The sequence below is a fragment of the Protopterus annectens genome, chromosome 6.part0 (assembly GCF_019279795.1).
Source record: "Protopterus annectens isolate FY-2018-M chromosome 6.part0, PAN1.0, whole genome shotgun sequence".
In the NCBI taxonomy this organism is placed as follows: Eukaryota; Metazoa; Chordata; order Ceratodontiformes; family Protopteridae; genus Protopterus; species Protopterus annectens.
Window position 1 is genome coordinate 233,569,145 of NC_056737.1, and position 16,601 is coordinate 233,585,745.

At 35.8% G+C, this 16,601-nt stretch overlaps 1 protein-coding gene across 1 annotated transcript in view; it reads left to right on the forward strand.

Moving 5' to 3' along the window:
- Positions 1 to 16,601, forward strand: part of ATP10A (ATPase phospholipid transporting 10A (putative)) — a 1,517,068-nt gene that overhangs the window by 644,641 nt on the left and 855,826 nt on the right. Inside the window, exon 5 of the mRNA XM_044073977.1 lies at positions 12,175 to 12,306. Coding sequence (XP_043929912.1) covers positions 12,175 to 12,306 — 132 coding nt within the window. The remainder of the gene's footprint in view (positions 1 to 12,174; positions 12,307 to 16,601) is intronic.

The following is a 16,601-nucleotide window of genomic DNA, read 5'->3' on the forward strand; positions in this document are numbered from 1 at the left end:
TTTCCTGCTTTAAAAAATCTCTCAGACTTCATCTCTCCACTCTCTGGCTTTCCACATGCATCAGTTCCCACCCTCCTAAAACCTGACTCTCCATACTTAAGTCATGATCATCCTTATCAACGTCATCCCTCCTCCCAATCCTTCCTTACTAATAATGACTGCATCTACTAAAAGTTTTATCTAACTCTACCAGATGGTTACTCCAACTCAATAGTCATGCCTCACATGATTGATTATCCTGTACTTTCAAAATAGCATGAATTGTATTGAACTGTACTGTTCAATCTACTATATGTGCCTTAAGCTTATTTCTCTGCATTGTATAATCTTGTATTATAATGTATTCTATTGTGTATTTGTACTATGCCTTTTCTTTTTACTGTTTTTGTCATTATGTACTGTCAAACTAATTTGACCTGTGGAGCTTTTCTCCCCGGACCTCTACTGGAAATGGTCTCTGCTTGGTCCAGTGGACTTTCCTGGCAAACAAATGCCAATAAATAAATAAATATAAAATACTTTTCTACAGAGAGGCTAGGCTCTTTTCAAAGAAAAGTCCATGACTGTTTTAAAACGTATCAATACTTTTCATAAAGCAAAAGTCCAACAGTTTGTAGCAGCAAACTGTAAGTCTTCTTAACTAAAATACATAGCCTCATCAATCGTTTAGTGCTCAGGTCTCTCCTTTATACTGCTATTTAGTAAGAAATCATCTTTAGGCATCTTTCTGACTTTTAAATGATCACAGACCTAAGTGCAAAGACAAAGAACAACATAGAGATTAGTTCTTTATAACAGCACTTAAACGATATTCCTAAGCTAATCAAAAAACAGAGTTTTATAATGCTCTGAGATATTAAATATTTGCATACTAAAACAATGAGGTTTGCTATATGTATCTAGTGATGTATACAGAGCCACCTTAGCACAATCTTACGAGCTCTAGTCTGTAATTATATAAATTTCTGTGCACTGGTCAGAACTAGAAATTGTTATTCCTTGCATAGATCAGAATACACATTGTTACAAAACCCTATTATATTTTATATAAGTAAAATGTTATCTGATTTAATCACATGCTATGTCTTACAGCTGGCTAGTAGGATAACTGTTAAAGCATGGTCCCACCAAGAGATCTGCTACTGAGAATGAAAGGCTATGACAGTTTTTATTATTAGTCCTTGTTTTTTTTTTTCAAGTTGAAAACTCAGTTGGCACATGCATCTGTGTCTCTGAAGACCTATAAAAGTTGCAAGTGCTGGAGGGCACTGTTGTATGTCTGAAATATCCAAACTTCTTTCTGGGTCTTCCTTACGTTACAGATATCTGTCTTTACCTGGATCATTGCGCATCTTCTGCTTGTCATTTGGAAGTGGGTAACTGAATTCAGTCATTTCTGCTTCAGAAGATCCAATAACCCCATTAGATGGTCACAGTTCAGTGCATCTCTTTAGTCATTCAGTTAAGGATCCCTTTATTCTTCCAATTATCTCTGCCAAAGACTTTAAGGTACTTCCATGTTTATGGCCATTTTGACTTAATTCTGGAGTGAAAAACCTCTTATCTTCTTAAAGACTGCCTTCTGGTCTGTTTTTTATCAATTCTTTTCTTTCTTTCTTTCATAAAGGATAGACTGCAGCACAGGTAAGATCTGTACAGTCTCTATACACCAACCAGTCAGATAAACACCTGGGCTGCTGCTTTGCATTTAGCTTATAATTTCTGTCATTACTGATGTCATGGCTGAGGTCCTCCTTCCTCAGGACCTACCTGCACTGCTTTAAGAACATTCATTTCTGTAGCACGCCCTGGTACCTCTCTTTAAAACATTCAATAACACAAATGGTAACTTCAAACACCAAACAAAAATAATTTATTTAGATCAGCAAAGCTTTCAGGCTATCATTTTTTTCTCAGTGCTTATTTAAAAATCAGTCCTATATCCTTTTAAAAACAATCACATGATTATAAATAACCAATCACTGTTCTGAACTTGTTCACTGTAAATTACATATACTTTCAAAGCTATATACATAAGAATATACAAAAATATGAAGCAAATAAAAACATCAATAAAGAAGTGTTTTAAAATATACTATATAGATATATTATTTTTTATAATTTATTTATTTATTTGCATTTGTTGACCGGGAGTGTCCGACTGGACGTAGGTCCATTTTCAGCGGAGACCCGGGAAGAAAAGCTCCACAATTAAAATATACAGACTGTAGTTACATTGGATTTACATAGCAGTTAACGATTTGATCAACATAGCAATTAACAATTACATAGTTACAGATGAAGAACATAGTACATCAGTAGACAACTAGAATCTTTATCATCTGCGAAGTACATAACAGACATTAACAGTTGTTACACTAAGAAGTTCCTGCTCTATAATAAGTAGTTAGGCTTATGAGCATCTGAGCTTGATAACTTAGTTTGATTCTTTTCCAACCACGGTTTTATGCTGACAGAAGAGTTCAGACCAGGTATTTTGTCAGCATTTAACCTAACAGTTCAATTGTACTCTGCAATTTCTTTTTTATGTATAATACCTGTCCCTCTTACTTCACGTATAATTCTCTGTATAACTCTAAATGTAAAAGTGTGTTGCACACCCATTTCTACCACATGGTTTACAAGGGAGTTACTAGTAATATTTTGTCTGATGTCCGACAAGTGCTCTGACATTCTTTTTTTATTTACTCTGTATTACAGTTCCCTATATAGAAACTAGTACAAGCAGTACATACCACTTGATGATAAACTATATTATCAACATTATATGTTTTACTCACTGGATGGACAAAGTAAACATAACTTAATATATGTTTACAAAAGGAGCAGTTGTAACAAAGAAAAGTACCCTTCTTTTTACTAATAAAATCAACTTTCCTACAATTCCTATATCTATAGCAGAACTATTTTAAGCTTTTACACTTTTTATAAGCAAATTCTGGGTTTTTACCTATCCACCTCCTTAACTCTGGCATGGCATTTAATATCATTCATTCATTCCTAATAGTATTTATAACTCTATTTGGCCTGGAATTATATTGGGTTAAGTAATGTATATTTTCTGTATTATTATCATTAAAGGCCCTTTCCTGTAGAATACCTGAAAAGTAAGGCTTTGCTTGGCAATGTCTTTCTTGGTCACATAATCTACTGCTTCAGTTATGAAGTGGTTTTCATATTGTCATCCTTCAAACTCTTTTCTCATTTATTGAATTTTATAAATTTCCTCATCTGTAGTCAACCTACTACCTCTTATGACTCTTAACTATGCCCTTATAAACATGTTTCTGGTGCATACTCAGTCGTTGTAAATGTCTATTAGCTTGCACCTCTTTCCTAAAAATTCTAGTAAGTAATTCCTTTCCTTCCTTAATTATATCTAGAAAATGTATTTCTGTCTTAGAAAAATTCAACTTAAGTTTAAATTCAACTTAAATTTAAAAAACTTATAGTATTATCTAAAAAGTTTACACACACTTTCAGGCTTAGATCAACATTCTTCCAAACAAGGAACATGTCATCCACAAATTGTTACTAATACAAAGTATTACCTGCGTACACCTCCACTGATCAGAACTGTATTTGTCTTCCCATTGACCAAGGGGCTATACTGGTGGAAGTGTTGGCCACTTAAGCACCAATTACAACAACTGAGGTCTGGTGATACACCTGCTTTCCAAACAAAAACACATTACTATTTAAAACAGTTTCTAGTAAAAGGCAAATAAGTTTAAATTTTTCTTCCTGTGAGTATACTGTTCTTACAAAGATGTTCTCTGACTGCTTGTACTCCATACTGATTGAGAATAACCGTAAATAATGAATTCACAATGAGCATAAATTCTGTCTCTTCATTACTTGTATTCTATTGGTATAACCTCCTTAAAAAATCATTTGCATCCAGTATAAAACTTTTAACATATTTCAAGTATGGTTTCAAAATATCCTCCAAATGTTAGGAAATGAATTACTGTCCACAGCTTCTCCTCTGGTTGACAAAAATATATCTGACGTGTATATAAAACTAAAAGGACTAAAAACATTTCCACTGCTTGTATCTTGCTATACATATCCAAAACAATAGCTTCCAGTTTCTCCATTTTTGTATTTTCTTTGTTTAGTGTCTTCCAACACATCATTAGCTGCCATAACAGATTCCTTTTTAATTCATATACCCTAAATACTCCATTGTTTCGTGTCCCGATAAATATGGGTATTGCTTAACCAATTCATGTGTGGGTATATAGTTTGGAGCTATAACCTTTGTTTACCTTCATTCATTTTATATCGTGAAAAGACTTGAAACCCTCTCTCCCTCATAATGTTCATTAACACTGAGATGTTATTTTCTGGTTTTATCAGGTATAAAGTACTATGTGCAAATAAAGCCAACTTTTCTTGATTACCATACCAATTATATAGTTGAATTTCTTTGTCCCGTATTTTCTTTTCCAGTGGCTCTCAATGCAGTGCAACTAACAAAGGGGAAAGAGGACACCCTGCCTGGTTTCTGCTGTTAGATGAAACTTATCATAGGAGTGAATCCCACTTACATTTTGCCTCCATTCCCTCATATAGCCTCCTAAATTAATGTTATTGTATCATGGAATGCAAATGCTTCCATTGCCCTTCTCATAAAATCCAAGTTTACTCTTGTTAAGTGCTTTTTCTGTATCAAGGTGCACCAACAGCTGTGGTAATTTCTTACATTCTGTTTCCCTCTGGATCATCAGTGTTCTCTTAATCTTGTCAAATAATTGCCTCCCTCCACAAAATCACATTGATCCATATCAATCAATTTTGGCAATACCTTTGACATTCTTTTAGCTATTCTGGACATTAATACTAATAGGCCTATATGAAGATGTCTGATGAGTCTTTAGCATCTTTAGATATTACAGCCACCAAAGCATTCTTCCAGGATGTTGGTGCTTTCCCTCATTTTAAAATACTGTTAAAGGCTTCCAGATCTTTAGCATTTTCTTCTATCCTGGCTTCCAAGCTTTCACAGAAATGCCATCTATTCCTGGAGACTTTATATGTCACCATTTTTATCTCCTCTCCTCCTTTCTTAACTCTTAATTGTTGAACCTCGCATACTTAAATCTTCTTTAAAAATTTCCATTTGTGCTCTTTCTTGATTTCCACATTTCTGTGCTTTATACCAATGTTTAATAAAATTTACAAAATATTTCTAGTTACCTCTAAAGGATCTCTGGTTATTTTACTCATTGTATCCTCTCTAGGTTTGTCAACAACCCTTTCTGCTTTCTGTTGCCTAAGTCATTGTGCTAAAATGTTTGTGCTCTGGAGTTATTATGAAAAAAAAACAGTTGCTTAGCAGCAATCTTTCTAAACTCATCTTATTTTCTCTTTAGCACTCTGCAATTGCACTTCTTGTTCTACGAGATTCCCTTTATTCTGCAGTAGTTTAACCTTTGTCAGTCTCTCTAAATAATTTGTTTTATTTCTTAATCATATCTCTTTCTGTTTCTTTTATTTCCACCCTGGTTTTTAAAACTCCACTTTAATTTTGTTCCACTCACTAGCTGTAACTTCTGAAGAAATGTCTATCTTTACTGATACCTCTTGAATAATTTCCAATATATTCCTTAAATTCTTCTCTTTTAACAAATAGGTGGGAAAGCACCAGTGTCTCTGTTCCTGTTCAACACCTAGATAAATTATATCCCTAAATGTGGACTAATACCTATTCATACCTTACATGTCCTTATTCTCCCGTCTTCATTCACTTCCTTATGTCCCCCAATTTCTTTCTCTGGCTTTCTGTCTAAATATACCATAAGCCTGCTTTTCTCTTGCTTTGTATTGCAATTTACCTTTAATTTCTCTATAAATGGGCTAAAATTTCTCTAACTGTTAAGTCATTGTCATATAACTTGTATCTGCTCTTAACCAATGTTTTCATATCATGTCTAATTTGGTTTAATTATTTAAATTGTATTTGTTTTTGTATTATTTTAGTAACTGTAAAGTTATTGTTCTTAAAATGTTTTGTAATACTTTGGAGCATTTCTCTCCGGGCCTCCACTTAAAATGGGATCCTTCCCAGTTGGACTTTCCTGGTAAACAAATGTCAATAAATAAAATAGTTTCTGTCTAGTCTAGCCCAGGTATTTTAACCTGAATAATAATATGTAAGTTATATGAGCTAACATAATTTTTGTCTTGTCTAGTCCAGTTATTGAAACTTGGGGAGCAGTATGTAAATTCTCTAAGCTGCTACTATTGAATTCATATATATACCATATCTTTTATTTTCATAATTTTTTCAACAATCTGCCCACTTTTGTTATATTTTCCCCTCTAGATCTATCCCCAGATACATCTTCAGTGTTGCAAATCAAGTTCAAGTCCCCACCTATAAATAATGTCTTGCTAAAAGCTGATTACCCCCCCCCAAAATTTCTTAAGCTCCATAATAGCAGTTTTAGGCGGACTATAAGTACATGCCAGAGTAATCCTTCTCTTACCAAAAGCCCCTTACGTCTGCAAATATGTCATTATCTTTGTTCCTCTCTTCTATTGCTATTGGAGCTCTTCTAGCAATAAGTATAAGTACTCCCCTTTTCCTTTGTCTGCTGAATATCCATTCTGAAATTCACATGCTTACTTTTTTCCAAATGTGTCTCCTGTAGCACTGTTATTTGTACTCTGCATGTCTTAATATAATTCAGTATTTTAATATTGTTAACTTTTTGTTTACACCTATAAGGCATTCATGTTCTGAAATAAGATGGGTAGTGTAGCCATTATGATAAGAATATATTATATCCAAGAACAACAAAGTAGCACAAACCAACTGAGAAAAAAAATGACACCACACAGCTGAAAATAAGGACCATGTTGTTTACTGCAAAAACATTCAGTAAAAATCACAATGCTAGTGCTTTTGTAAGGTACACTGACCAAACTTCATCAGACAAAGTGAATTAAAACACAATAGGCATTTATATACAAGACCACACCCCCACAGTCATTAATTATTAAAGTACCACCAACATATAAACTGATCAATTAGCTTAAAAATGCTATGAATTTTATTTAACTTTCATGTTACACTAAAAAACTGTATATTATCAGGAAGAAAATATATATATATATATATATATATATATATATATATATATATATATATATATATATATATATATATATACATATATATGCATAAATACATCAAAAATCACTATAAATAATATATGACAAAATAATTTGATATAACATAAAGTCATGCCATATATAAAAAATATAAACTATATGTATATAAGAAAAAAAATAAGAAAAAAAATAATTATGTATGTATATGGACAATAAAATAAAAATAAATGTGTTATCTATCCAACACCCTCAGCTTTAATTTACTACTGATTGAAATCTCATCATTTAAACTGGGGGGGGGGGGCATGGGCATTAAGGAAGACCTGCCACCAAGTCTCGTTATCTTCCAACCACAATTTCCAAGGGCCCCCTCAATCCCTCTGCTTAATCTGTTGTAACACCACAAATTTGAAATTATGGTCAGAAAACTTTTTTATATGTCTGTATAAAGCATTCCTCTCATCACAGCGGCTAACCTCATGCAAGTGTTCATGTATACGTTGGCTCAATTTCCGTCGGGTCTTCCCAACATAAAAGCCCGGATATGAGGAACACAATGCAGCATACACAATACCATATATGTGACAATTACATTTTCCTTTAATGTTAATTTCCTTACTATTTATCCTGACCTTATTTGTAGACAAAATATATCTACACTGACTACACATACCACAGCATGACATTTTACCCAGTGATTTGGTGGATATTATATCTACCTAAGTCAGTTTTTTTAAATGTCTAGTTCCAGGTTTTGTTACATGCAGTCATTCATGTTTGGCAGGTTGATCCCTTTATACAGTTATTTCTTCTCATCTCCATTTGAACTTATGTCACATTTTACAAAACTTCTTATTTTAATGAAAATTCTCAAAAAAGCACAGCCACAGAAATCCCCTGTAATGTATTAACTTAAAGCAAAACACACAAAAACTGTGTTCATCTTCAATTAATGAAGTGTAATCCTCCTAATAGGAACAATTGCCCCAAATCAGCAGCTGCATCCACAGGAATTACCTAACCTAAAGTTAATGTTATCCATGATAAGCCTGTTCTACTTATAGTAATTGCTGTCTCTTCTTGTCCTATCTTTATTCCCCTGCTAGATGGGTTGTATTCTTTCAGCAAACATTTAACTTTTAGGCTTAAGAAAAACTGCACTAGTTATCTTTAAATACATTTAAATTTTACACTGTTTTAGCAAATGCATTTAGGTAACATGAAATATGCTATCTGTTATTCAGTTCCAATAATTTCAGACTTTATTTTTACTAAGCTGCTTGCTCTTATGCCTTTTAATTTAAAGTTTCTCTCAGTAAGTAATATCCAGAGCTCTTAGTACTAATTGGCCGGACATATAAATCAGCTTGCCTCCATGGAAACATTAGAATAGAATGAACAGTTGACTCAAGCTGCAGACTTATCAATTCACACTGAACATTTGTTTGCTAAAGGAAAATCTTCCATTACATTCACAGGGTTCTCTATTTTTTATAGCGCACATGCTTACACAGAAATGTATTAGATAAAGCCAAAGGCACTAATCCAGATATTCCCCTTTGCAAAAGTTAGACAAAACATCTCAACTTTACATATATTATAAGCAGTGAACATTTACACCCCATCCCCATCCCCATCCCAGCAGCCCAAGACTGCAGCATACTAACTTGAACATGCTTTTGTCCAGCCTTTTTTCTTTTACATTGCAATACTTACATTTCTTAAAACTCAAAATAAAATAAAAAAAAGATACTAAAGCAGACTGTGTTTATCACATACAGCAATCACTGAAAATGCTTCACTATAAAAAAACACGCAATTTATAATATGAAATATTTTATACCAATACTATTAAGAACAAATATTGTTTTACTTGCAGTTGCACTTTTCCCCCTGTGTATCCTTCCAAACATTAATGGTATGATGTGGGGTATATGCCTTAAAGTCCTCACCACAAGTTTAACAAAGTCAACAGCAGACCAATCTTTCTAAGCCATTTTTTTCTTGTGATGCCATACTTATAAATGTGATTGATGATTTATTGTCTCACATTTATTCACTAATTTCAGTGTTGCTGTTTGTCTTCCTGTTCATCTCCATTTCCCATCCAGAGATTCTGGTTCAAGTGCAAAGTACTCCATATTCCTCTAGTTAACTTTCATGGTTAACAAATGTTAAACAAACAAATTTCTGTGTGTTTTTCAGTCTCTCAAACATTTTCTTTTGGAACGTTGGAAAAGGTTTGACTGGCCAAGTCTCTTTATGAGCTTTATTATCAGAAGCATGAGAAGCAGAGTTATTTCTGTTTAATAGGTCACTTTCTGTTGAGCAAACTTTATTTCCTCCTTTGCTTGTTCTACATCAAAAATGACTGATCTTCAGTGAAAAAAAAATTCTGAAAACAGCTGGGCATAGCAGCTTGAATCTCACACCCACCTCTTGATATTTCCTGACTGCAGGGATACATTTGCTTCTCTTCTGCATGGTGTACAATGAATAATCATTTTCCACAAACACTCTTCTGTCTCCAGGTTTTACTACATTGCCCTTTTACCACAATTTTGTCAGGCTCAACTCTTTCTACTGGTATGATTACATCTTTAATAATCCATGTCTTGGCTGCTTTCTTTATGGCCAAGTTTGGAGCATACACACAATGTGCCCTTTCAATTAATAAATCATGCTGTGGAATACCAGTCCAGTTGCATATTTGTACCTTCATAAAATTAATGTAATCTGTTCCTTCCAGTTGCTCTGGTACAGCAGAAAATCTCAATTTTTTCCATGTGTGCTGTTCTCTAACTGTACCAGTTTTTGGAAAGCTTTTGTTCAGCAATCTCATACTTAGCCAGTATTTTCTTAATTTTACCCTCTGAGTTTTGCAGGTTTATTAGTTCATCTGAATAGCTGTTTACAACAACTTCCATTTTTCCAACCTTTTGTTATTTGAGTTGCTATACTACATCAGTGTTCCATTTATTTTAATCAATTCTGAACACATTTAATATATTTTTCTCTAAATTACTGGAAGCCATACCTTGTACCAGAGCTGGAGCTTGTACTGCTTTTTGCTGAATATCTGCAGGATTCTTTCCAGTCATTGTTTTCTCTTCACCGTTTTTAGTTGCTTTTCTTTCAGGCTGTTTCTTCTTTGCTGGCACCTGGGCAGTGTACTGTTTAGCTAGTAAATGAGTTTTACTAAAACTGTCAGAAATACTAGCCCTTATTGCTCAGCTTCTTCTTTCATACTGAGAGAGCTGAAGTTAAGCTACTGATCAGTGTGCAGCCATCTTGGATGTCCAAAAGAGTCCAACCATTGACCGCAGGAAGCAGTTTAACAGATCCAAGTTTTAATCATCTGTGCTAACTGCCAGATATGAGGATTATGCACTTTAGTGAAAGGAGTAAAAATATGGTTTATGGGATAGGAGGGATATATCTGAAGCAGACAGTATTCTAATTACCCTCTGGATGAATAATGTTGCATAGTGCGAAGGAGATGTAGTAATTACTTCAGTATGTTAGCCTACATTGCCATGGTGTGAAACCCACTACTTCACAATGGCAAGGTCTCATTTGGAGTATTAAGTTCAGTTCAGAAGAATATATCATAAGGGTTACTTCCAGATGACTTGACTATATGTAGTGGGGGTGAGCAGGAAGATAAATGCAATAGAGGCCCTGAAGTGCAGGAGAGAGAGCATACTCTGAAAAAGTACATGATTAGAAGGATAAAGGGAAAAGAGAGGAGGAGATGTGATATGAAGGCAAATTAATGAATGGATTAGAACTGAAGAAGGATAGCTGAAAGATTTGTGCATGGGGATTGTACCTTAATACAGGAAAATTTTATTGTAACATCATGAAGCATTGCTTTACAGAGAAAATGGGAGAGCACCCCAATGTTTTTCTGGAACTGAGGTGGGGAAGAGTCTAGGTGTATGGAAGCATTTAGTGTTGCTGAAGATGCATGGAAAATTAGGAAGTTGGTGCGGCATGTGTCTAAAATTGGACGCATTACTGGAACACACATGACAGACCAACATACTGTCTGTGTTATCATCTCTATGTATTCATATGTAATAATGCAAAGGCGGCTATGTTACAAGCACACTAGGAAACTTCAGAAATGTAACTCAGACTATTTTTTTTTATGACTGCTACCCATAAGAGCCTCTCATTTTGATTGTCCATTTCTTTTTCATTTTTCAGGTTGACACCCAGGCACAAAGATTTTATAATCCCTACCTTCAGCACCTCATGGTTCTGCTGTTCCCACTGCCAAAGTATGACCATTGCTGGCCAGATGCCAATTGACTCTCTCTCAGCCATGCATCTTAATCTAGTCCCTCTGCTAACACACAGCTTGGTGAGCCCCTGTATGTGATTTTTCTTGCTGCTCTATGTTTTACCACTCTGTACTTGGGGTCAGTGCTGCAGGCAATCAGGCTGCCTACTACCATTTAGCATGAATGACTCCATGTAACCCTCAACCCCCCCCTAGAAAATAAAAACACCCACACACTGACCCCTACAATGCCTAGAATAGTTAAGGACCACACTGTCTTTGTCGTAGTCAGGGTTCCAACTGCCTGTGCCATAAGGCCAGCTGTAGTACAAACATTCTTAGGGTGAACATAAACTGAAAATGTATACAATAAATGTCAGTAATTTTAGAATCCAATATATATTTATTTATATTTATATACACACACACACACACACACACACACACACACACACACACACACACACACACACACATATACAGACACACTTTTTTCAGAATATCAGGTTTGTAATGTTGAGCATAGAGATCAGAGTCCCTAAGAAAAAAAGCAAAATGTAAGCACTGCATATGATATCGTATGGGATTATTATAACATTAGTCATACCCTTAGTCTGAAATAATGGGTTTCTTCATACAAAAGTATTTGAACTTGTATTTTTATCTGCATATTTTTAATAATTTTTAGTGTTAAGATGAAAATCCTAATCTTTAATTTTATGAAAGTCTTTTTTTATTTGCAGGCCATGAGACCAAATCTATGTTAAATAACAATGGCCCTCGATATAAACGCAGCAAACTTGAACGACAAATGAATATCGATGTGTTTTGGTGTGTAATTATACTCTTGTTCATGTGCTTAGTGTCAGCCATCGGTAAGTAATGCTAAAATGTTAACTTCAAAATAATGTTTTACGTTTTGGTAGAGCTTACTATATGAAGAATAAGTTGTGTACAACTGCTAGCCTGGCTGTTCCCCTTCAGGAAAAAAAACACATTTATGCACTCGCTTGTTGAGTGTGATAAACCAGAACAGAGCCATTTTGTTGTCAGTGTAATTTCCAGAGTATATCTAGAGCTGCTTCCAAAATACTGTTCTTGGTACTGAGACAGAAAGAGTCTTAAATGCAGCTTTTGTGATTGGTTGTGAACAAAAACATGTTCTGATGAATTAAACTGAGTCAGATATTTACATGCCACTCTAATCTTCCCTGCTGTATATTGCTTTAATGTCAAGTCTTATAACACAGATGTCACTCTTAATGTTAAGTCTTTTTTCAGAGGTACTGCAAACCTATCCTTTTATTCATAAACATAGTTCACCATTGCATATGAAGCCTATTTTCATGCACAATGGCAAAGTATGCAATTTAGAACAGTGTGTCTGTGTGTGATAGTGCACAAATGGTTATTGAGCTCCATGTCACCCTTCAGCTGTACAAGAGGAGTATTCCTCAGTGTCATGTGGGTAGGTAATAGTCTGTGACAAGAGCACAGATGTAGTTAGTATGCATGAGGTCATGGGGGACACAAGTCATGTATCAGATGGGCTTGTCAGGGGGGACCTATATCATAAACATAGAAGGACATCGACAGACTCTATTATGTTATAATATTCTAATATGCTCCATTAGCTTGGCAAAAAAATTGTTGCAAAAAGAACAAAGAATACACATGATGCAATTTTAAATGTGTGATAGAAAAACTTAATGTTAATAGGAGCACTCAAAACATATCTGTTAGACATCATATCTGAGCACATTTTGCAGAAACAGATGTACATACCATCCAGCATACACAGGCCAAGAAAAAAATGGATAACATTTGGCCTGGTAATTGTAATCCTTGAGTGGCTTCACCTCTCATGTCCAGTATGGATGCTGTGGGAGTGCTGCAGTGGACTTGCATGGACAAATCTAAAGTGCTGGATTATGCCCTCCCATTAGGCCCTGTACCTGAGATTATATGTCCGGATGTACCTCCAGATGTAGAGGGGTATGCAGTAATCTGTTGGGAGTCTTGTGGACACTGGTAGCCAAGATAAAAAGCAGCCAGGGATGGAACTGTAAAGTGGTCCAGATCAGTGTTTACAAAGATGTAATGCTCCCATCATGGTTCGTACAAACCTGCCTCCATACATTCTCACATGCTCCCATGATATTTGAATACTGTCTGTGAAGGCAGTCCTGTGTGGCCATTTGTAATGACTCAAATGTAAACCCAGGTTCTTGCCGTTAATGGCCTGATAAATTAGGATTTGGGGATGTTCCTTGTAATATGGGGAGGATGAAAGCTGGATGTGGGGAGTAGGGAATTATATTGAGGGTATTTATGGAAAACTTCAGTACATCATGTATGATCCTCATTTCTACTAACCAGAACATCTAAATAAGTAATGTGTTCTGTATGGTAGTTTACCATAAACTGAAGCCTCCATTTATTGTCGTTTAGATATTCCATGAATTCCATAAGATAGTCCACATCTGACCTCCACACCATCCAGCAATCATCCAGATATCTCCTCCATATGTCAATTTCACCCAAATAGATATGTGTCGCATCATAAATTACTAAGAACATCCCCAAATCCCAGTTTATCAGGATGAGGCGTATCTGCTCACAGGATTCCTCTTTCGAGTTTTTTCGCACGGATCTGGTCAACAGATTTCGATATAGGGGTCATAAGATGGGTTATGTCCTAGGAGCAAGTAACTATGCTGCAAATCTTAACAGGGAGGATCTACTCAAATACAAGGAGAAGCACCGGGGCACTGGCAATGTCATACGGTTTACGACTACTTATGGCAGGAACACCAACACACTGATGGACAGTGTATGCAGACACTGGAACCTACTATTGGCTGACAATACCTTATCACAGTATCTTGGGGACACGTCATTTTTCATTTCATAAAGGCAAGAACCTGGGTTCACATTTGCGTCATTACAAACAGCCACACAGGACTGCCTTCACAGACAGTATTCAAACAACACTCTCAGGGGGCAGATTGACTGGATGCATGCCCTGTGGTCACTGCAGCCACTGTAATAAGGTCACCAGTTCCAAACAATTCTCTAGTAGGAATTGTGGTGTGGTTTTTGATATTGAATTTTTTGCCAATTGTAGCAGTGACTGGTTAGTTTATTTGGCTTCATGCAGTTGCTCTGCATTTTATGTAGGACAGACATCCAGGCCACTTAGATTGCAGATCTTTGCGCATCTAAGTGACATTAAATGTAAGAGAACCAGCAATGCCCTATACAAGCATACTATTAAACACCCCACAGCCTCTTTCAACTTTATGATTATTGATAGACGTTTGGGTGACAGATCAAACAAAGTGGGATGGCACTCTATTTTGGATGTAAAAGAGAAAAAAATGGATCATCAAACTGGGTGGACTTTTTCCATCCGGCCTAAATGAATATGTATGAGGTAACCAATCACGGTATATAATTAATTTGTACTATTGTTTGAAAGGAACAAATGAATGCTTCTGTTTTCAACACTGATGAAGACTAAGAAATTATTCTAGCCGAAACCGGTCTGTTCTTTTTGTTCTTTTTTCATGTAACTTAATAAATATATTTTTATATTTGTTACATCATACAGGTGCTGGCTCATTATTTTCTGATGTTTTGTCTTTTGGAGCCATGCATTTAACCTATGTGCAGGGACCTGTTTTGTAGCAGAGAATTACTTCCAAATTTAGGAAGAGTAAGTGAATTTCTTAAGCTTCCTGAACAGAACCCCTGGCTCCAGTTCTAGAGGTTGTGGAAGTAGGGTTGCCACCTTTTCATATACCCAAAGTGGGACATTTTTTGTAGAAATGTCAGATTTTGCAGGGCAAAACATGCCCACGGCCAGGTCAAAGGACAGAACCTCACTTTTTGCCTAAATAAAAGCTTATTCTTGTAGCATTTAGTGTCTTATTGCTTTTTAACATTTAGGTGTTTCAGATACAAAATAACTTGTTTTATGCAACTATTAAAGAAATTATAGGAAATATTTTTGTCCTAAAATCTCAGGACATTTGCCATTTTTTCAATTTTTTTGCAGGACACAACCGCCCAAAGAGGGACTGTCCCTCGCAAAGTGGGACAGGTGGTAACCCTATGTGGAAGATGTCATTTAAGACACTTCCCAGCAGCCTGATTCCCAACTCCCTGCTCTCAGGAAACCTGACTATTTTTACAGGATCCTGGGCAATCTCTCTCTCTCTCTCTCTCTCTCTCTCTCTCTCTCAACACCTTTTTTAAAAATCCTGTGTCAGATCCTGAGTTGGTTTCCTCAGGACCCAAGGGAGCCAAAGGAAATGCCTCTAGGAACCCCTTACCTAATGACAGAGAGTAGGAATCCTGGATATATTTTGCCATGAAAACTGTAAATTACCAGTTCTGTGTAGTCAAATTCTAGGTAAGTTTTTGGACCAGATGAAGCAGAAACTAGAAATGATGGAAGACAAGAGCGCTCTATAAATAATTGTTAGTCCTTTACAACATTTGTTCACAAGTTGCAAAACATTCTTTACATTGTGACTTTGATGTTTGGAAGCATAAAGCAGGGCAGCTACTTCAGGGTCTGTAATCAGAAGACTTGCTTGTTAAAAGAACACTTTATTCCTGATCATGTTAAATCAGAAATACTTGATGTGTCACTTGACATGGAATTTCTGTTTGGACGCAAGACTCAAGCTATATTTAAGAAACTAGAGGACAAGACAAAGTCTCCACAAACTGTCACAGGACTTTCTGCAGATTCAATCTCTGAGGTTTAGTAGAGATTACCCTAAAAAGAAAAGAGAAAGACAGCAAGGTGGAAAGCTTTACTAGGATCTAGGTCTAGTGGACCCCACCTCCTGGGGTTCTGCAGACAGCAGCTTTGACCTGCCTTTCCAACCCCCATCCCAGATGCCTCTTCCTCTGACAAAACTCCGAGGCAGTCCCAATGAATAGAAATAGTTATTATTGTGACAGTGAAATACGGTGACCATAATACAATTGGGTCTACTTGCCATAAATGTAGATGCTTGTATCTCTTCACTGTTACAGTAACCTTTTCCCTTCCTCTTTGCCATGACTCTTGCTTGGGGTGGGCAGCCTTGTATCCCTCTCCTTAAACTCCCCTCCCCATTTAGGTACCTCCTTCAGGTCTCTTTTACCTTACCCT